The following is a 21,551-nucleotide window of genomic DNA, read 5'->3' on the forward strand; positions in this document are numbered from 1 at the left end:
GAGGAAGCGACTATTTCCAGCTACTCAATCATGCAGGAGAGGCCCCTGGTCGTGTCTATTCCCGTTGAAGGCGTCTTTTCCTGCCGGCACAGTATTTACGAAGCCGCTCAGGAGATGGTCATGGCTGTTCAGGGTTCTGCGAGGGTTGGCGATGCAGGGCTTCAGCGACGTATTCTCTTCCGTGGTATCCTCCCGTATGATGATGAGGAAGTCGAGGAGGACTCACGGGCTCTGGCTAGGTGGTAAAGTGAGTGACCCCCCTCTCTGATTCTATAGCTGTCTTTGATCCTGGCAGGTTGAAGTTGTTTGGGTTCTTTTTGGTTAGGATTTGATTCATCTATAGATGGTAATAAATAGCTGGAACAATAGAAGTAGTATCTGGATTTGGAAATCTCATGCCAATTTGACATTAATATAAATACGACGTTAGTTGGTGATATTCAAGGTACTCAGCCAAGCTAGTTATACTCTAGCCATCTATGTTGCGTGATTACTAGCATTCTCTCAAGAGAGCTTCGATTAAACTGCCTTATCCAAGTTATGTTCGCCAAACTATGAAGCCTCGAACGATGAGATCAACACAAATGCAATTTGATGGCCATATCAGGATCCAATCCCAGCATTATCAGACTAAGCGCCAATTTTGAAGAGACCAGAACCAAGTCAGACAGCCTTGGTATATCAAACAAATCCACCCCAACCACGAAACTCATCGGCAAATTTGACCGCCGCCTTGAGATAGAAGTTGTCATGATCACCCCAAGTAGAGGCAGACTCCCTCAAAGCCCGAATCGCCTTGACGTAGTGCGCATCCGTAGAATATTCACCCTTTACAGCCTTCTGGGCAGCCCAGTTCCAGTCCCTCCCCTTAAGATTATATTCCCGGACCCGCTCAAGAGAAAGCTCAGGCCGCAGCTGGGCAATATAAACAGCTAGCGTCAGCAGCCACCACTGTCGAAGCAACGGAATTTGGAATCGACCGGGAATTAACGGCAACAGAACCCGGACAGCATGGCTTGTTGTCATTATGTGGACGAGGAAGAAGTCATATTTCTCGCCCGAGTCCTCGTGAGTCGAAACGAGCAGCGCGGCTGCAAGCTCCTGGCTCTCGCGGAACTGCTCGATTGGGTTGCTGATGTTCCAGGCGTTCCAGTGGTTGAGGAGCACGGCTTCGCGCGTTTGGAAGAGGCGCTCGAGGTTGTGGTCGCCTGGGGTGGCGAATAGGCCGTCTAGTTGCTTGTCGGCACGGACCTTGTGGAGAATGTCGAAGAGTGATGTTGAGTGATAGGATGCCTCGAGTTTCGTGTACACGGGGTCCTCGAGGTAGTTGTGCATATTATTGTAGCACGTTGCTGCGAGTCCCAGGGCCTCCATTGCCACTTCGCGGCTGGACATCTCAAACGCATAAGCCATGTGAATTAGCGGGTGTCCCACTGCCCTTGAGGTTAGCAAATTGACTCGCTCCCAGAGAATATAGAAAAAGACGTACGGTCCGCAATGAGGGCATTGAACATAGGCGCCTTGCCCGAGAATAGGTACTCGCTAATGACCTGCTTCCAGTCATAACCAAAGCGGACCAGTTCATCTTCGAAGAAGTCCACATAGGCACGTTGATATCTGTGTTCGGTCAGTGAGTGTTAATTCGCTCAACTCGTAGACAAAACGCAGAATTTAATTATGATAGTCACATACTCTCGTCGCCCTAGAAAGTCTCTCCAGTCCTGGGTAGTGACTTCTTCTGGTGAATCTGTCCACGCATCCAGCAACTTGGATTCCGTCTCATAGACTCGAGTCAAATCATCCGTGCCCGCGCCGTTCAGGAACGCGGAGCTAAGAATCTGGAAAGACGCGTCAGCCAGACGGAAACTCATAAAATAAACCAGTAATCAACACATGCAACTCTACTCACATGAGGGGCATGGTTATGAAATCTGCGGTCATTATACAAAATGGCATAGTTGGCATGGTTCAACTTCAGTAGGTGTTTCAATGCCCGCGCCGGCTTCTCCTGAGCCGTCTCGACGTCATGCACTTTCACAGGCGGGAGGTCAATAACCTGTCTCCCCCAGGTGAAGAACCGGAATGAGGGCAGGGAAATGGTGAACATTGTCGCGTGATCCCGGTGTTGAATACACCGGCGGGGGAGCCGATGTCGACTGAACACGGCGTGCTTCTTGCAGTGACAGATCCTTTCCAGATTTAAAACAACAGAGCAATCAACAAAAGGTCAAATATCACGACAGTCCGAGACTTTTGCACGGTTCAAGATGAAACTCGACGCCTCAACGGTGCCGGTTGTTGGGAAACGGTAGCCTCAGGCATGGAGTAACCATGACGTAATCTGGATTCTATTTCGATGTCACGTGACTTTGAATATACAAGAATCAAATTGAACTTGTTTCGCTAGAAGTTATAAAAATATGTCCAATATCCCTATCATATCTATTTCTCATGTTCAACATATGGCACCGGTGGTTCAGCAGGGCCCCCGGCCTGTCCTGCCAGCACTTCCACCTCAATTCTGGGGCCGACGTAGTTCTTGCGTCCGTCCACGATCCATTGGAAACTAGAGATGATTAGGATAATGGCAAAGGCAACAACGCAGTAGTCTGTGCTCAGTGATCAGTATCCTTTATAATTTGTGTAGAATGTCCAACCAAAGGATACGGGGCAACATACTCATACTGCTGCCCGTGGGATGCAGGTTAGGAGGAAAGAGGAAGAGAACGGTCGTCAAGGTGATATAGACCAAAGAAATCTGACATCCATAGTAAGTAATCAGCCAAGAAAAAGAAAAAGCGAGACAATTCTCCGTACAATATTCAAGATCCAACCCAAGACATTGGGTAGAACGAATGGCCGAGCAGGGAGCATCTTCCGCCCTTGAACGCAATTCACCGCGATGGGGATGCCATAAGCGAGATCCAACAAAACTACCGAAGAGGAAATAATAGCGTTGAAGGCACTGGAACGAATTAGCATCAACTCATTTTCAGTTCCTGAAACGCAACTGCATACCTTGAAGAGCCGAGGAAGATCAGACCGAACACCGTGACCAATCCCAGATTGAGATAGAGCGCATTCAGAGGGACTTTCAACTTGGGGTGGACCTTGGAAAAGAAGGGGGATGCTGGCAGACCGCCATCTCTGTAATAGAGATTAGTAAACTGGGAGTTTCCCAATGGCATTCGTTGGCATCCACGACGTACCTCGCAAAGGCATAGCACATGCGACTACTCGTGGTCATTATGGCCGTGGCAGCAAACAAGATGCAAATGAGAGGGAAACTTGAAAAACCGTCAGCACTCCTGAATATGACGTTGGGATACAGTCAATTTCCGAAACTTACATTAAAAGGCAGATCGCCCCAGCGTTGTTCCCGGTAGCATTCTTCAGGATAGCGAGAAGTGGGGTGGCCGGAGAGTCGATGATATTGAAGATATTGCCCGCCACAAAAAGCAAGACGACAAGAAAGATTGATCCAGTTACGGTCCCGATTCCAACGCAGGCAATCATGATTTTAGGCCCTTCCACCGAGGCATTGGGGATTTCTGTGACGCGTTAGATCAAATGTTCATCACCGATACCGGCGTGTGTAATCACCTTCAATCATATGGGCAACACCATCCTGACATCGGGTTAGCATGAAACATGAATCAGAGTGCGGGAGAATTTATTTTACTCACAAATCCAGTCACACCGAGTCCACCTTGCAGCAGCTTTCTATTTGTTAGAAGTCTACCGATTTGTTGAGGAACAACGACATACCCCGAGCAACCAGGCAATTCCATCAGGCCCTGGAAAAGTCAGTAAATAATCTAATAATCTCAAATCACCGCGGTGAGCCAACTTACATCCTGTCTTGTTGACAAACTCCCGAAAGACAAAACTGCCCAAATCAGCGCTACTCCATCACTCGTTGTTTAGGGTTACACATACTCGCCGGAGTTATAGTTCGGCGAGGCACATGCAAGAACCGTAATGCAAATCACGGCAAAACCAGTCAAAGACCAGATAACTATCATGGCAGTCAGTCCAGCTCAACCAGATCTGTTGAATAAGTGAGTAATCTTACAGGCAGCTTTGTTGACGTAGGGGAGCAGATTGTTCATGAAAGCATTGATGATGAACGCGGCGATATTATAACCCAGGTAAATCAAGAACTGGTGCCATTGCTGGGGTTTGTAGGCCTAGTGATACGTATTAAAGATCCGTACATCACCGAGGGGTGTCGGTGTCACTTACCGGGTTCATCAGAGAGATCACACCCTGGATCAACTCGCTGCCCAGCAGGCCACCTGTGGCTACAAGAGCCACCCAGCCAGAGCAGTTCACCCAGCCAGTTATCCAGGACAGGATTGGCATCCACTTTTCTCCAGTGACTGCGGGGTGCTTAGAGGCGATCATTATTCATGCGCACTCGTGTGTAACTTACTGACTGTCCAGAGAGATAATGTTAGTGAACTATTCGAGTCTTGAATGAGGGTATTTTGTTCACTCACCAGCAACCCAATGATATTGGCCTCCAGCACTGTCATTGGCGTCAGTAAAAATAGCGCCACCCACTATAAGAGCTCGCAGAGTACTAACGTAGGGTATGCAGAAAGGAACTCGGCCAGAGAGGCCGCCATGCACAAATTGCAAATGCCTGCGGTAACCAGGCCTGTAGCACAAGTCAGAGTCGGTGTGGCCAAAGCAGCATTGTCAACACATACCCCAGACCACACTAGCACTACCACCCGAGGGTAGACTGAGAGATAGACTCGCTGACAGCGCAGTCCATGACTATGCGACGCAAATAGTCAGTCGCCAATTGCAGCAGATCTTCTTAGTCGATCAATGAACACACATTTAGAATCGCAAATGCAAGCCCCAGCATAGACCTAGAAAATGGTTAGCCAAGTACCGAAAAGAAGTGTAGAGTTATCACACATACAATAATGAAAAGTGACGTTTCAACTCTGCCTTGTGGCCCATCTGGGCCAGCTGAGTATCATCGTCGGCATTGTCGTCCTTCATGATGGGGGATCGAGTGCTATCCAGCTGAATAGTATAGCACAGAGAACAATTTAAAAAAACAGGAAACAGAACAGGATAGAATAGAAAACAGATAGAATTTCCCATCCGAAGACCAACGGAGAAGAATAAGAATAATAAATCAAATCACCCCCCTTGGCAAAAGGTATGACGACAGCCTCTCGAATGGTACCTTCCCATTCTATGCATAAGCCTCGCCGTCTCCACGTTCGAAGGGGGACACGCGGAGAGGGGAGCCGGGAAAGTATCAAGGCGCGTTAGGTAACAGATTTGGGGTCATCGATCGGCAGAGGCGATAACTACCCGGTGTCATTATTGGTGCTGGCCACCGAGGGCACGGCACCTGTAGCCAGTCAGCGTAGCCGATAGCTTCCCGCAGGCAAGCCCCCCCAGAGCCTATGCGCTGCGGGTGCAGTCTCAATGGTCCAACCCAGTTCCAACGGGAGGCTCCACATGGCTGAGACGCGGGGGAAGGAACTCGGGACAAAGTTGACTGCAGAAGCTCGCATGCTCAATCTGACACGGGTGTTTTTCCCTCTTCAACCACGTTGTTCTCTTCATTGACTTTCGGGTTTGTTCCGAGTGAATGTCGTCGTTTGCTCTGTCTCCAAATCCGATGGAGAACCTTGGAGAGTCAGGAACGATGAGCTGAGATATGACCGCTGATAGTGATAGGGGAGACCACGCCCTGTGGAGAGAATTGTGGGCCGGCTCTCAAAGTCTCCTATCTCTGGCCACCAAATGTGCAAATCTGCGTGTGTCAAGATAGCATCTTCGGGCCGAATTCCAGCTCTGAATTAACTCTCTTATCAAGCAAAAAATAAAAATAAAAATAAAAATTACGGGTGCTCAATTCCTTGTGCATGTCCTCTGCTAGCCCTATGCCGATCGGCAGGGAGCGGTTCCGTAGCCAAAAGTTTTCCGCGCGGTCCGAGTCTGACTTTATTTTGCTGGGCCGAGGCTGATGTTAAGTCCGGCTTGGCAGGAGAAAGGCAACTTTACAGGCTGAGTTGTTCGGGGTTGTGTTCGTGGGAATAACATGCTCTATCTATTACAAATGGAACCATAAAGGGAAGAATCTGTTTTCTTTGCTGTCTATTTAGATCTACCTAACACAGGCAACAGGCATAGCAGCGAGGAACAAGAAGATAACTACCCCACGAGCATTGATTCAAACAGAACATCAAGGGGGTATTCACGCATCACCCATATTTCCGAGAACGCCACCGCACAAACAAAGAGAAACAACAAGCCAGAAAAGACACCCGCAGCAAGAAAAGTCACAAATCAAGATGAGAGATGCAAGACTCGGGGGGAGAGAGGAGGCACTCAAACAGGCGCAATTCAGCCGGCAACAGCGCCAAAGGCAGCCATTTTCTCCTCGAACATCATCCCCCTTCCACCACTGCACTCAGAACGGATATGTTCCACCATTTCATCCCAGGTGCGGGCCTTCCAGGCCTTGCCCAGCAGCCTCCGCCTGATTTCCTGGAACGGCATTCCGGGGTCGATGTCCATCTGTCCCAACACACGGTCACTGATATTCGGGTCGAATCTCTTCACGATGTTCTGGCAGCCGCCGCAGAAATAGAGCTTCTCGGGAATGGTGCCCCGATGCGGCATGAATGGGATCCAGATGGAAGCCAGCCCGTGGAATTCGTGGTGGACGAGGGTCCGAGTGGGCGGCGGGTCGAGGGAAGGATTGTGTGCCAGGGGGCCCAGTTTGGCTTCGCGCAGGTATCGAAACAGTGCGCCTTCTTCGCACTCGGTGGCGCTGCTGTCGGCGAACTTGTCGGGTGAGATGAGGTTGCCCTCCTCCTGCACCTTTGCCTGCGAGCCGTGCCAGTTGATGGCGACCTGCAGGGCCGACTTGACTGCGACTAGCTGGTACTGCGTTGTGTCGAGCTCGGGCCATTCCTCGGTAGATCTGTATGAGGACTGGGAGATGATCTGTACCGGGAGTGTTTCGACGACATTGTCGGGCAGGGCAAAGGCCTGGCTGACCTGCGACTGCGGGAGACACCAGTAGGCCTGGTTGAAGTTCAGGCAGGTCAGACAGACTCGCTCGCACGTGGGAAGAAACAAGTAGGTGCCAACGTCCCCGCAGGACCGGCAGTAGCGGAAATGAAGCTCCTGTCGCACATCCGCCACAGAATGGTATTGCATCAGCCTGGTGTCGCTGAAGATGGTAAGGATCTTTGGTATGAATCGGATCAACTCCCGGTAGGCCATGACTTTGTCGACGAGCAAGCGGGCCGCTCGGCAGGTTCGTGAGAAGATCTCGATCGAGGCGAAGCTCAATTCCTCGAGCGTCTTGTGGAGGATCTCACGGGGGAGACTTTCAAGATCACCCAGAGTTGATCTCACATCCTCGGGCTTGATCACGAGGGCAGAGGACGAGATGTGGCAATACGCATTGACATGTTCCTCGTTGGGCATGTCACGGCACAGGAGCTCCATCAACTTCTCCTTGGACCAGTTGTCCGGATCAGTAAAAAGCGTGAAGATCTGGAAGTCTGTTTCATCATAAGACATGATGAGAAGAGTTGATCAGAAACGAGAGGAAATCTTGAGCTATTCAACCAGGATATTGATGATGGCAATGAAGAGATTTTGTTGGCGGATGAAAGAAAGTGAAGGGATGAGAAGGAAGAAAAGTGTCTGGATCAAGAGATTGTCAACAAAGGCAAACAGAGTCAGTAGGTCAATAGGTGAAAGGCGAATAGATCAATAGCGTGGTCACCGGAGTGACGCGTTGTCAATAGACAAAACCTCAAAATCAAGGCAATCAAATCACATTACCCTCGAGGATATCATCGTAGTTTATACATACATATTGGAGCGAGACGGTTCTAAGTGTCTGCTAGCCATCTATTCAACCTCCTCCATCGGATTCACAAGGTGGTCAGTCCGCACGATATAGTCGTCCTCATCCTCATCCACCACCCCATCAGCCATATCCTCATCATCACCGTCAACAGAGGCATCGGAGTCTACCCCTGCTCGAGACCCTTTTCCTTTCTTCCCAGAGACACTCTTGCCTTTACCTTTGCTGCTTGTAATAGACTGCCCACTGGGGCTGCGGACGACACTCCCAGGCCATTGTTTCAGACCTTTGATGCGTTCATGAATGCTGCCAGACGGACGATGATCACCATTGGTGATCGGTGACGCATCGTCCATCTCCCCAGATGCTCCCAAACTGAATGCCTCCATCGCCTCTGCAATTGTCTGTGGAGCGGCAGCAGATGAGTCCTCCTTCTGTTTATCAACCGATTCAAAGGTCTGGCGAATGCGTTCGAAGTGCTCCAGTTCCTTGGCACTACAAATCATCAGCATCATCGTAAGACAAAATCAGTTGGGTCTGGTGAAACATACCTAACACTGGGAACCAGCTCCCCTTGTGCCGAGGAAAAGTCCTCTTCTGTGACCATCACTGCCACATCGTCCTTGGTTGCAAAGTGGTCAAAAAAATACGCCGTGCTGACCGGGCCACCAGGCAGATGCTTGATCTTGTCATCCACTGCAGTGGATTTTCGTGTGATCGCTCTCAGCATGGCATCGGAGCAGAGAGCATACAAATCTGCACCAGTGTAGGTCAGAGGCAGCCGCTCCGCAACCCGATTCAGCGAAATCTCTGGATGGAGGGTAAATTTCCGAGTGAGGGCCTCGAGGATGGTGGCTTGCTTGTAGTGGGTATCCGACACGCCAAGGTAGAGCATCTTGTCGAAACGTCCAGGACGGAGAAGAGCGGTGTCCAGCAGATCAGGTCGGTTGGTTGCGCCGATGACAAAAACTCCACCAGAGTTTTCCTCGCCTCCGTTCATTCCATCCAACTCGGCAAGAAGCTGGCTGACAATACGGTCCATGACACCACCGCTGTCGCCTTGGTTCCCACGCTTTGGTGCAACGGAATCCAACTCGTCGAAGAACACAACACAGGGACGAGCATCTCGTGCTCGCTGGAATACCCGCCGCACATTGGCTTCGGACTCACCAATGTACATGTTGAGCAATTCCGGGCCCTTGACCGAGAAGAAGTTCAAGGAAAACTCAGTGGCGATGGCTTTGGCAAGCAGCGTCTTACCCGTACCCGGGGGTCCATAGAACAGAATACCACTGCGCTTTTTCATTCCCTTTGCAAAGAGCTCGGGCCTTTCGAGCGGCAGCTGAATGGTCTCGGTCAAGGCATCCTTGACATTGGTCAATCCGCCAACATCATCCCAGCTGACGTTAGGGATCTTGGGCGCGCCGATTGAGTCAGCGAAATTCTTTCGAGCCGCTTCAACGGCAGTGTCGAAATCGGTTTTGGTGACGCCTCGTGCACCATCTCCTCCAGCGAGTAGAATGTCCCGGACAGAAACATTGGAACCAGAAAGCTGCTTGTTTGCATTCTCCGCTAAATTCTCGAGGCGGGCCGCTCTCACCCCAGCGGCCCGTTCCACGACGTCGACCAGGTCTCCCGCAACTAGCGCAGCAGTCTTCAAGGCGACAGTTCCCAGATCAGCGTCGGCAGCCAGTTTCATGCTGCGCTCAGTCACGGCATTCCGCAAGATGCCTTCACGCTCCTTCTCTTCCGGAGCTGTCATTTCGAACTCATGGCTGAACATGGTGCGAATTCCCTCGGGGATTTGCTCGACGTCAGTCGTAGTAGCAATGATCACTCTGGCGTCGTTCACAATATCCATCATTGCGGTAACCATGCGATCGGCGGTGAGGACCTCGATATGCCTAATGAGAAGGGCGGTGCAGTTTGAGCCGCAGTGGAGGGCTCGCTCAGCTCGCGCCTTCAAATAGGCCTCGGTTTTGACGTCGCCGCCATTCGCACCGCCTTCGGTCAAGATATCGTATGCGTCGATAGGGAAAATGTGGAGGCCAATATCCGCACACGCACGTGTCGCAATAGTTGCCTTGCCGATGTGTCGTTGCTGAGATTGGAGAAGAATGACGACGGGCTTCATCCCCAAATGGATTGCACGGGGGCTTGTCGCTGCAGTCATCAAATCACGGATTCGCTGTTGCAGAGGTGGAATATATGCTTGCGGCGGTTCGGGGAAAATGCCGTGTGGTGCCGGAATGTCACTAATGGTCTTCGGGATGGTTTTGACTCCCAACCAATACTCCCACCCATTGCCCAGGACACCAGGGACGCGACTGATGTCACTGCCGGCCTGCACCATCCGTGTGGTGGTTGGGTCAATGACAGCCACTCCACCCCACTGGTCCTCGCCTGTCTCTTCCAGCTCCTCGACGATGCTGGGAGCCACTTGTCCAACGCGGAACCAAGCCACGCCAACCTTGCGGGGTCCAACTTGCTCCTGATCAGCAACCTGTCCGAGCCGTGCGGTAATGTCGTCTTCTTGAATTGCAGCATCGCCACCTGCACTCCCAGAGAAGACCGCTTTGCCGAGCCCTTCGTCGACACTGATACCAACCAAATCACCACTCTTCATGATGCGCCGTCGTGATTCGAAATACTGCTTCAGTCCAGCGAACAACGCTGGTTGAAGGACTCGATCCATCGAAAGAGGCGTGGAAACTTTCAACAGAGTGACTTCCTTTGCTAGAGGTGGGTTCTTGGCCGCAGTGTTTTTCACATGGTGCAAAAGACCAGGCTTTGAAGAGCCATTGGGTGCGGCAAATGTCATGGGCGATATCCGCAGATACTTGGGGTTCTCGATGTTCCCAAGAAGCAACGGAGGAACAAAAACCGAAGGAGTCAAGCGCGTGGGTGGGCGTTGCGAGATACTAGACCGGCGCTCACCGGAGTGGTTGATGGCATATCGCGGCTTCGATGACGGAAGACCCGGCAAACCAAAGATCTTGACTGGACGCCAGTCGCCGGAATCTTCTGGGGATTCATTAAAGCTCCCGAACTTGAGGGATGCGAACATGTTGAGTTGAGGCTCCTCGGCGGCTTCGATTCTCACCCAGTCACCCGAGAAGCAGCCAATCTTGGCAAGCGTGCTAATATCAACGAAAATAAAGCAATCGACATCCTCATCGTCGCGAGGTCGTGGGTGTAAAACTTCGTTAGGTACCTGCTGCAGCAGTCCTTCGACTTTAAACGTCTTGCCTCCACCACGCCCGGGACGCATTGTTGCAGACGTGAAATTCGATGCCACCGAGCCGGGTGTGTGGATCCCATCTGCTCGTCGACCACCTGCCCGGGGGTTGCAGAAGTCATGGACGACATTACGCCTGACGGCGGCTGTGGCAATTCAGGTGCAGTGAGGGAGATCATATCTTCCAAAGAATCATCGGAGTCGCTCACGGAACCTGCCGAGCCCTCCGTCTCCGACTCTTCAGCAGCCGATGTGCTCTCCATCTCCGTCCCACTCTCCTTGTCCTCTGCAGCAGAGTAAAACTGCTCGTTGGAGGTATCATCAGCCTCATCTTCGGCCACTTGTTTCAGGAGCGCAGATTTTGGGGGAAGCGTCTGCGGCGCGCGATGACCCTGAGGGCGAGCCTGAACAAGCACGATCTTAGTCGTTGGCATCAGCAGTCCCTGCGATACGGGTTCACAGAACGAGATCCGCGCAGGGGGTGCCGGCGCATAGGTGATCGGGTGCGGCGGAAGTGGGAGTGGCAACACATCCCCGGTATGCACAATCCGCTGGGCCCCGAGAGCCTCTCGGACTGCGGCAGTGAGGCGATGTTCAACATCGGCGGCCGCTTTCTTGGAAAGCTTCTTCGTGTCTGCCGCCTTGCCTGCCTTGCCTCGAAGTCGATCCAGCCCTAGCGGATTCGACGTGAACCCACCCCCGAACTTGTTCTGAACATCATCATGATTGCGAAGGAGGTGGCGCTCTACGGTGACAAAAATTGTATCCAGGTGGAGTGGGGTGACATCCAGAATCCGAATTTCGACAGCACGATGCGTCTGCAGCGCCTGGCGCGATGGATCAAGCTTCCCCAATGCTTGGAGGAAGGGCTGAATCGAGTCTGCCGAGTCCGGGAAAAGCACCGTCGAGTGGGATATTGAGGTGTGGGACCTTCCGGGAGTCTGAATGTGCACGGGGAGGATCGTCCATGCCTGGTCCTCGACCGGAATGTAGTTGGGCGTATGCGGGGAAATTGCAACATAGAGGACTCCGTCATCCGAGGGAGCGCCTGCTTCAAATTCAACGCTGGGTTAGCGGTGGCTCCGTAATCGATTGTCAACTGGTTGGCACTCACCTGCAAGGCTCTGGTGCTGGAAGAGGTCGTTGGCGAGATCTTCGGATAGAACCCCGACATTCCCACGCAACTGAGAATCAAGCGCCAGACGCGCAGCAATCGGAGGTCTGTTGCGCAATCGCCTTTTTCCAGCTCTGCGTCTCCGTTGGCGGGGCTGATGGGGCCCCTGCCCGTAATGCTCCAAGTCCATGGGCGCGGGGAATGCTCCGATTGCCGACGGGAAAGGAAGCGGGGAGATTTCGTGGGCGAGTGAAGAATAAGAGAATCAAGGCAGGTCAGCCATTTAACACTCAAGGTGTGCTTGCCTGAATGCTTCAGAAATCACCGACACAACAGGAAGAGGAGGAAATGCACCGGATCCAGAATCCGGGGGACACGGCGTCTCGGCACCGCCCGACTATTCTGCCACTCCCGAAGCCGAGGTCCAACAGCTCCGCTTGTGTTGCAATGAGCATTTTGCAAGCTGATGATGAATAGCTTTTGTTATTTTATGTTGAAATAGCTATTGTAGTTATTCCATTATCGGTTTCAAAATCCCGATATTTCATGGTTTGGGCTATATAGATGCCAGTCGCGTCGAGCCTGTGACACCATAGGTTTTTTCCGCTTGTGATAGGGGCAGCTTAAATTCACTTAGGCATCACATTAACAAAATAGGGTCCCTAACATTATAAAATTAGTTTGGTGATGCCTGGGCGCCTCGGATCCAGTAGCAAGGTCGAATTGACGCGGGTAGTGGAGATATATATATATATATTTCAAGGGCGCCCCAGAATACCCCAGAACCTAGTCTAACCGTGGATATGTCTCGACGATGAGTATTATAGAGATCAAATTTTATTTTTAATTTTATTTATTGCATAACGGGGGATAGTCTAAACATTTACTCAATTTAATTACTACAGGGTCTACGATCGAGATTATAAGAGGGACATACACAGCCAATCAATATATGGCGCACGAACACAGTAGATGAGAGTTTAGTTCCAAGGATGGCGACGTAGCTACGCAATCATCTCTTTCAAGGCTAATTCAAGGGCCAGGTAATCTGTTCAATAGATAATAGAGTTTGAGGGCTTCAGTCCACTACGCAATCAAGAAGCGCCCGTTATTCCCTGTCCCCCACAGCATTGGCATTCCCTGACTGACAATCTTGCGGGACGGGGCGGATGCAGTTAGAGACGAGACACTGTGGCGGAGCCGAACGGAATGCCAGCTGGCACAATACGATGCCAGGGCCCCGGACGGATCTGCCCCATGCAGCAATCGGGCGAAAGATCAGCAGGCAGACGAAAAGTGTACAAGAATGTAAAAAAGGCCGAGACACCCGGCGGATTATTGGGCCGAGGCGGATGAACAGGAGGCTCAAGTTCACGTGGGTCGGGCCAATGAAGACCGGGAATGTGGAGCAGGATTCTCTCTGTCTGAGAAGATTAGCCAGAGATGGTGGGCGTGAAGTTGGGGCTAGATTGTCAAGGTGAGGTCAGATGAAGTGCTGAATAAACGTGACGCGAACACACCCCGAAAGATGTGAAGAAAGAGAAGTCGAAAATCTCAAAAAACCTCGAAAAAACCATCTGCCTAACCGGAGAACCACGACCCCAGCTGTTTCCATTTTTGGATGGAACGGTGTGTGACCATGTTACCATTGGGGGCCCTTTGTGAGACCCAATGTCCACGCTAAGATACGGTAATTTTGCTGTAATAGTACACCACTCTTCGCCCCCCCACCAGCCAATGAGGAGGCGCCAGAATGTGCTCAGCCATGGCCCTTACTAACTTGGGACTAGCGTCTTCGTCTATCAGGCAGACATCGATCGCGCGGCTCACCTCTCTTCCCCGTCATCTTCTCTTTCGAGATACCCTCTCTTCTTCCCCAGTTCATCTTTGACCTCGCTGCTTCGACTTTGCTTTTCTGCCCGGCAAGAAACGATCCATGAAACAGTGATTTTGCTTTTGGCAAACATTTTGTATACATCTTTCCGCTTTGTCCGAATCACGCTCCATCGACCATATATCGATCTCCAGGGTTTGGATCCGTCCATCACTGGGATTTCGACAATTTCTACCATCTATCTTGCCGTGAGCGCATCTTTAAGCCTTTCGGTATTCTCGTTTGAAGGCCTCCCGGCCACTTCCACGCCGAACTCGCATTGGATGCGTCGCTCGAGTTGATCATCAACCGGATACACCTCCAGTCCTGTCCTGGGTTTGTCGAAGGTGTGATCACCGCGGCTCTTGGTTGATTTGTGAGAGATTTGGAATCTCTTTTATATACATATCCACAAAAGCAGAAATAGCGTTGGGTCGAGCCTCACAGGTCTGACTCGACAGCACGCCACTTCTGGAATCATCTGGACGTGTGATCGGTGAGTCATGCGATGATCCAATCATCGAAGACATGCTGCTGTCCCTTGTGAGAATGGATGCTAATGTTTGGTCCATGTAGAATCCGGGTCTCCATCATGACAGCTGTTCAGGTTGAGCCATCGCGGTTGCACCCTCGCCGTCGGCCCGTCTTAAACACGACCCTCCCTCCCCTTCCGACCGACTCGTCTGCTTCTGATTCATCTGCGATGCGGCTCAGAAAAGGAGAGACCTTTCACACTCCGACCTCCCCTCCATCTGGTGACGCTGACCCGGTCTTGGACGTCCGTTCGCTGCCGCGTCGTTCCCCAACTTGCCCGAAGACCCTGGAAGCCATCGCTGCTAGTGAAGAGCGCATGACATCGATTCTGGGCCGTCTGACCCTCGATTCCCCAGACGAGTCGGATTCGTCCTCGAAAGAAGAGGATCTCCCGCTCCCCCGTGGCTTCTTGGAGTCTCGCATGGACTCCAAACCATCGAGCCGTCGCTCGTCACAATCCTCAAATGCCGAGGGTCGTGATTTGCCTGTGTCGCCGAGAGACAAGAAGTCTCGTCAAAATCATGGTCACGGGTCTGACAGCGGACTTGGGACTTCAATTAGTAGCGATGAAGCAGTGTCTGAATCAGGTGAAAGTGAAGGTTGGTGTTTGCTAACCATATTGAGATTAATGGGGGGCGGGGCTGACAATAGAACAATAGGCACCGTCAATGACGGTATCGAGGAACAACAATCGGCCATAACCAACTCTATCTCGGCTTTTGAATCCGGCTCTTCACCCAAGCGCCAATTGGGCTTGAATGCCTGCAAGCAAATTGAGCGATTCATTCTGGTGCCTATTCTCAAAGAATCGCGATTGAAGCCTTTCCATACTTTGGTTGAAAGCGTCCCGCAACGAATCCTCAATAAGCAGATTGTCTGCCTGCGCGATTTGGAGAAAACCCTGTTATGGCTGGCGCCTGTAAGTGAATAAGTTTTATTCATGAACTGGTCCTGGAGTTCTGGTCGAGGCTTATAATTTTTTCATCGACTTCTTAAGAAATTCTCCGTTTCGCGCCGCGCCTATCTCAGTTTCTGCGAATTTACGATCCAGTGTCTTCATACCTCGGCATCACATCTTAACGAACGAGACCAACGTCTCCCGGCAGATCGACCTTACACTAACGGCTACTTCCTTGACCTTGTTTCGCAGGTCCGACGCTACGCCGCCATGATGCATGCCTCGCGCCAGCGAGTCCAGGCGGCCCAAGATGCCAAGTCCAAGGACAAGAGCATGCTGTATGTTTCCCTTTCGTCCTGTCTTAATACTCTTTACTAACACATTCTTCTAGTGTCGGTGCTGAATTGAAAGGGGGATTGTCGGTGAACGGCAAACCTGCTGAACTTGTGGTGATGCATGAGGGCAAGCCCATTTCTATGCGCACTGGACTCCCCTATGAGGCCGATGTTGGTGGTCCTGTCAAGCGTACCATCAGCTTTGATGACGCAGTCGATGAGGGCGTACAGCGCTCTATGGCCCGCCGCAAGAAGAATGCTCCTCCCATGGACATCAATCAGAAGTGCAGCCACTGTGACAAGGTCTTCAAGCGCCCCTGTGACTTGACGTGAGTTATTCGTCCTATCTACCCTTGAAAAAGGCTAACCCATCCCAGTAAACACGAGAAAACCCACTCTCGTCCATGGAAGTGCACTCTGTCGTCTTGCAAGTATTTCCAGGTTGGCTGGCCCACCGAGAAAGAGCGAGACCGCCACATGAATGACAAGCACTCCGACACCCCGGCCTTGTTCAAGTGCAGCTTCAAGCCATGCACTTATGCCTCCAAGCGTGAGAGCAACTGCAAGCAGCACATGGAGAAAGCCCATGGATGGGTTTATGTTCGATCCAAGAACAATGCCCGTGGTGGCAGCAAGCGAGGCTCGTCGCTGCAGGCAACCCCGCAAACCCCGAGTGTTTCCACCCCGGCCTCAAAGCCCGTGGACTTCCCCACCCCGATCACTGGCCCTAGCCCGTCTCCCAGTGACCATGCGACGGGCTTGCCTGAAAACCCTCCGTTCAACTTTGCGGATCCTCCTGCGCTGGCTCGCAGCGATGATTTCCCGCTGTTCTTCGACAACTCGCCCTACCCGACCTCGTCTGCTGGGTTCACCAACGATGTCAGCTCGTTCCCGACTTCTGTCAACCTGGATGCCTTCCAGGCCCAGTTCGAGGCTGCTGACCCCAATGGTTTGATCCCGGCGCTGGAGATGCACCGCCAGTCAATGAATTCCATGTCGGTCCCCTCGGCTGAGTCTGTTCCGGACCTGATGGGACCATCCATGTCCTTTGATGGATCCCCTCTTGCCACCGCGGACAACACCAGTCTTAACTTTGACCTTGAGTGGAGCCAGTTGGACATGCAGACCATGAATGACGACTACACTGCGATGCATATGCAGCTCCCGACCCCGCACTCGGACCCCCAGATGATGAAGTCGTACTCGCACGAGGCTCCCCGTCTGGCTGCGCACCACTTCCCCCTGCCCTACGATGCCACGGATGCCGCGGGAAAATTGTCTGGTCTTTCCCCTGGGGCGCAGGGTAACGTCACGCTCTATTCCCCGGCTTCGGGCCAGGCAGACGAGGGACTCTCGGACCACTACGTGTACAGCATGCAGCCTCAGGCTGGTGATGATTTCACCCTCTATGAGCAGAACCCGCAGGCGGGCCAACGTGCTGCTACCATGGCCCCCACCAACCACCATGCCGGTCAATACAACCAGCCCATGTTCCCGCCCCTCGCTGAGCGTGTTGAGCGCGAGCACATTCTGCACGGTATCCAGTCCTGGGCTGAGCAGCAGCATGGTGCACCCCACGGGGCCTACCTTCCTTCTGACATGGATCTGGAATTCATGAAATAAAGGATGGTCGCACATCACACCCTGTTCTTTTCTTCCTTTCCCCGAGCGAACGTGTAGCAAGCGATGGATATCTCAAGGATTTGTGTTAGCTTTTATCAACTCATTCGTTTCATGCAGTTGATCTCGGCGTTATGAGTTGAAAGACCTGATAAATGGCAACCTGATTAGGTAGTTTCGTTCTTTCTAGTGGAATTCATGGAATCCATATGGTCTTGTCCCTTGTAAACATCCAAGATTATTCCTTCAAACAGATCTAGTTTGTAGGCAACATATATTTGGTTCCCCCCGCCCAAAATCCTCAAGGCCAAGACTGGACAAACGCGGCTTATTGGGGCGGAGTGGCAGTGGATATAGCCCTACGCGGCTGAGTCTCCTAAAGTCAAAGGTCGACGGCTCGGGTGACGACATCCCTCTGTTCCCCCTCCTTTTTGTCCACCTTAGACCTCTCCACATTTCCTTTTGTTTTTCTTTTTTCTTTGCTTGTTTCTGTTGACTGTTTGCTTTTGCCGTGTCTGTTCCTTGTCTGCGAGCGGCAGACGCCAGGACGCTCGGAGTCTTGGCCCGCCATCAATCTCTCGGCATCACAAACCAGCCCTGCTAGGCAGACAAGTTTCCTCCCAACCCCTCATCCCTATAAGGCGGGGTGGTTGCGTGTGGCTTCATTTTCAAGGGTCCCAAGGCCTTCTTGTCTCAACCATCTACAATGCAAGAAGCGCTCCCTCCAGATCCCGCATTCCCCAACGGCGGTGAGGGGGGCAATGCACCCCCGCCAGCCGGCCAAATTCTGACGGGGAGACAGGAGCACTGTGAGTTTTGGAGGACTCGCTTCAGTTTATTTCAATCTCTTTTTTGGCAAGCTTGTCCCGCTGACATGATTCATTTGCGCAGACCTGAAGCGCGAGCTCATTGCCCGCCAGGTCCGTGACGAAATCACCGAGCTCAACTCCCCGACTGCCCTCCAGCGATTTGGCTCACCATTCCGCTCTGAGTATGGAGAAGTTGCCCCCGTGGACTCGGAGCTCCCTATCCTGCGACACATATTCGTTCACCATGTTCGAAATTTCCCCTTTCTCGACCAGGCGCGCGAAAAGGAGTTCTGGCAGGACAAGCTCCAAGTGGTGGGTTTCTCTCCTTCCCCGCTCCACACGAATTATGACCGAGCACAAGAGCTGGATGTTGACAGTTCAGCATAGTTCCTGGAATCCTTCGCGAATAAGCATGTGTCGTCCTCCGAAGATCGCCTGGAAGAAACAAAGCGCCGGAAGCTGGCACGCAAGTGCGAAAAGCTCGTGGAGCTGATGATGGTCTCTGGGGTGCCGACCGCGTCGGGCTACGAGGAGCGAATTCAGTTCTCGGAGATGGAAGTGGTCGAGCGTGGAGCCAACGACAAGGGCTTGCTGGTCAACATGCCCGAGGGCCATGCGATCAACGGTTGGGATGTAAATGTGGCAGCTGTTCGGGTCACATCCATCAAGCGGACCGTCAGATATCATCCACACGCGGTGAGATACTAGTCCAAATTGCGGTCGGTTCATTAAGCGGCAACACTCCTGCTGACGCTTTCTGGGTACAGGAATTTCTCATTCGTGTTAATCAAGAGGGCAAGGAAGGTATCCATGTCGGCAGACGATACGGAGAGTTTGTCAAGCTGCACAGGAGACTGCGCACTGAATTCCCAGGCAAGAACTTGCCTCCTCTTCCCCGAAAGAACAAGTCTTCGACGTCTAGTTGGTTCAGCTCTGCCGACGATGACAACTCCTCCGTCTCGTCCGTCTCAACCCAAGGCACGAGTCTACCGGACGATTCCGGCCAGACTCTTGCACCCGGGGGTCATCAGCGATCTGTCTCGCGGAGCTCGATGCGCTCGTCCAAATCCCCACGCGTGTCTACCGATGTTTCGAGGGAAACCGTGCTCTACCGCGAGGAGCAGCGGGTGTCCCTGCGAGCGTTCCTCCGTACACTTCTACAGAACAAACGCATTGCCGAATCCAAGGCGATGGAGGAATTTTTGATTGCAGGTCCAATTAAGCTGAACGAGGAAGAGATGATCGATGTTCAAAAACGGAAGGAGATGGATGCCGCGAGGATCGAGGAGCAGAGGAAGTTCTATGAAATCGCTAGACAGCGGGCTGCCGAGCTGGATGTTTATATGGAGAACTTCAGAAGGGATATCGTGGAGAGCAGTAAGCCGATGTAACCCTCTTCCATCTTGACATACGGCGCTAATCTACTCCGAAGATGGGTTGACCAAGCTATTCGCCGAGATCCGGGAGAAGTCCTCAATCGCCGAACTGAGTCCGCAGTACCAAAAGTTTGCGGAGTGGCTTCGTATCGAGTAAGCTTGGCCTAGGCAGTTTGACTTCCTTTTCTCGACTGACAACAAAATTAGGGTTGCTGCAACATTATACCACCTGTTCCTCGCCGAAGACAATTCCCCCGAGTTGTTTGCGCAAGCAAAGAGGATCCACGGTCTTGTCCCTTATACGCTACTGAAGAACGTGATTCGCATCGCCAATCCAGCCGCCGTCATGTCGGGTGTCCTCGACCTTTTCCTTGCTCAGCCCTTCGGCTCGCGGTCTCTCCTGCAGCGGATCTTTTCCCTGACCCTGAACGACAGCATCAAAGACTTCCAGAAGTCAATTGCCTCACTGACTGCGAAGGTGGAAGATTCAACGCTGTCCCAGAAACTCAAGAGCTTTGCCGATGCAGACGAAGTGATCAAAAACGAGATCCGAGAAGAGGCAGCCGCAGAGGATGTGGACATTATTGTGGCTATCCTTCGCTCGGAGCTGTTGTCCCCAGAGCTCACGACGGAGCAGATTGGCAAGGTGTTCAATGGCTGGGTGGCTTGGAACCACGCCGTGGATAATGTCGACCTGGAAATGCAACAGGGGGCTCAATGGTTTGCTCATATGAAACAGCTGCTTAAGCTTTACACTCGACAACGCGACAAGGCCATGATGCTCAGCATTGTCGAGGAGCCTGCCACCCTCCAGCTCTTCCGCGATCTGTTCACCATCTTCTACGAGCCACTGGTTCGGGTATATAAATCGGCCAATGTGTATAGCAGCATCACAGACTTTGCTGTATTCGCTGACGACGCCATCGGCGTCATCGAGAGCGCCCAGCGCCAGGATGCCTCGGCCGATCCGAACCAGACTGTGCAGGCCTTCATCGACGTCTGCGCTCGCCACGAAGCCAATTTCTACAAGTTCATCCATGAAGTACATCTCCATGATAACGGGCTGTTCCAATCTCTGATGTCATGGATCGAGGAGATCCTTGACTTCTTGCGCAAGGGCCCTCAGGGTGGCAAGCTGGACATGAACGCTTTGTTCCAGGGGGCCGTGGGCGTGGGCCAGATCGACAAGGATGTTGCTCTTGCTGAGATTAATTCCCTCATAAAATGGCACGAAGACCGCAAGCGCTGGCATCTCAACAAGACCCGCCAGAAGATGGCTGCCGAGGGTACTGCGAATGAATCTATCCCGGGCACGGCGACCTTTAAGGGCAGCGATTTCGGTCTTGACGAGGTATGTTCTGTGTCTCGTTCATCTTCTTGTTTAATCACATAGTAGACCTGCGCTAACATTTTCCCAGGGCGATCTGGAAGACCTTACCATCTCGGATGAGGGATCGGATGCCTCAGATGAGGATGAAGAGGACGAGGAGCTGGATGACCCCATTGCCGTTGAGCGCCGTCGCCGAACCAAGAAGCAAGACCAGCTTCGCCGTACAGCCGGAGAGCCCGTCAAGCCCGAGGTGCAGGAGATCCTGAAACTGACAGATCCGTTCGTCGTCATGCTGCGATATGTACTGGCTGAATAGAGCATTGTTGAACGTGTTGCGCTCTCTCCCTGACTGGCGATGTCGTATTTTGCTCTTCACGACACATTCAATTGGGGCGGCATTGCCGTTGCAGCCATGGCCCACTGTATTCTTTTGATTTTCCTGATTGATACACCGATTCATCGCCTTTCCTCTTGATTCTATCGTGTTGATCCGTGGGTGCTGCGAGGATATGATTCGGTCAGACTAGACGGCTAGAGTGCATGCTGGGAACGGAATGCTA

At 52.2% G+C, this 21,551-nt stretch overlaps 7 protein-coding genes across 7 annotated transcripts; 3 read left to right on the forward strand and 4 right to left on the reverse strand.

The window, feature by feature from the left end:
- Nucleotides 1-30: 30 nt before the first annotated feature.
- On the forward strand, nt 31-246 carry NUU61_000644 (uncharacterized protein; the record flags this gene model as incomplete). The annotated part of the gene is made up of 1 exon (XM_056651228.1): nt 31-246. One exon carries the CDS (start codon nt 31-33, stop codon nt 244-246), a length of 216 nt encoding a protein of 71 aa, XP_056516078.1.
- Nucleotides 247-681: 435 nt separating this feature from the next.
- On the reverse strand, nt 682-2,107 carry NUU61_000645 (questin oxidase family protein; the record flags this gene model as incomplete). Its single annotated transcript, XM_056651229.1, has 4 exons — nt 682-1,433; nt 1,490-1,617; nt 1,693-1,838; nt 1,910-2,107. The coding sequence occupies 4 exons, from the start codon at nt 2,105-2,107 to the stop codon at nt 682-684; spliced, it is 1,224 nt and encodes a 407-aa protein (XP_056516079.1).
- A 335-nt stretch (nt 2,108-2,442) lies between these two features.
- On the reverse strand, nt 2,443-5,019 carry NUU61_000646 (GABA permease GabA; the record flags this gene model as incomplete). Its single annotated transcript, XM_056651230.1, has 19 exons — nt 2,443-2,609; nt 2,680-2,758; nt 2,818-2,965; nt 3,019-3,147; nt 3,210-3,287; nt 3,350-3,551; nt 3,604-3,628; nt 3,687-3,719; nt 3,769-3,797; nt 3,855-3,889; nt 3,940-4,018; nt 4,076-4,190; nt 4,246-4,382; nt 4,436-4,438; nt 4,503-4,531; nt 4,591-4,663; nt 4,716-4,785; nt 4,850-4,883; nt 4,937-5,019. The coding sequence occupies 19 exons, from the start codon at nt 5,017-5,019 to the stop codon at nt 2,443-2,445; spliced, it is 1,548 nt and encodes a 515-aa protein (XP_056516080.1).
- Nucleotides 5,020-6,381: 1,362 nt separating this feature from the next.
- On the reverse strand, nt 6,382-7,572 carry NUU61_000647 (F-box protein; the record flags this gene model as incomplete). The annotated part of the gene is made up of 1 exon (XM_056651231.1): nt 6,382-7,572. The coding sequence occupies one exon, from the start codon at nt 7,570-7,572 to the stop codon at nt 6,382-6,384; it is 1,191 nt and encodes a 396-aa protein (XP_056516081.1).
- A 336-nt stretch (nt 7,573-7,908) lies between these two features.
- Nucleotides 7,909-12,406, reverse strand: pex6 (AAA family ATPase peroxin 6; the record flags this gene model as incomplete). Its single annotated transcript, XM_056651232.1, has 4 exons — nt 7,909-8,359; nt 8,416-11,248; nt 11,317-12,150; nt 12,217-12,406. The coding sequence occupies 4 exons, from the start codon at nt 12,404-12,406 to the stop codon at nt 7,909-7,911; spliced, it is 4,308 nt and encodes a 1,435-aa protein (XP_056516082.1).
- Nucleotides 12,407-14,681: 2,275 nt separating this feature from the next.
- On the forward strand, nt 14,682-17,479 carry ace1 (putative C2H2 transcription factor (Ace1); the record flags this gene model as incomplete). The annotated part of the gene is made up of 5 exons (XM_056651233.1): nt 14,682-15,222; nt 15,283-15,542; nt 15,621-15,859; nt 15,913-16,185; nt 16,234-17,479. 5 exons carry the CDS (start codon nt 14,682-14,684, stop codon nt 17,477-17,479), a joined length of 2,559 nt encoding a protein of 852 aa, XP_056516083.1.
- Nucleotides 17,480-18,182: 703 nt separating this feature from the next.
- Nucleotides 18,183-21,307, forward strand: NUU61_000650 (PX domain-containing protein; the record flags this gene model as incomplete). The annotated part of the gene is made up of 7 exons (XM_056651234.1): nt 18,183-18,285; nt 18,368-18,597; nt 18,673-18,981; nt 19,053-19,662; nt 19,718-19,814; nt 19,869-21,012; nt 21,080-21,307. 7 exons carry the CDS (start codon nt 18,183-18,185, stop codon nt 21,305-21,307), a joined length of 2,721 nt encoding a protein of 906 aa, XP_056516084.1.
- Nucleotides 21,308-21,551: the final 244 nt, after the last annotated feature.

The sequence above is a fragment of the Penicillium alfredii genome, assembly GCF_028826965.1.
Source record: "Penicillium alfredii strain IBT 34128 chromosome Unknown utg000001l_segment0_segment0, whole genome shotgun sequence".
NCBI classification, from domain to species: Eukaryota; Fungi; Ascomycota; class Eurotiomycetes; order Eurotiales; family Aspergillaceae; genus Penicillium; species Penicillium alfredii.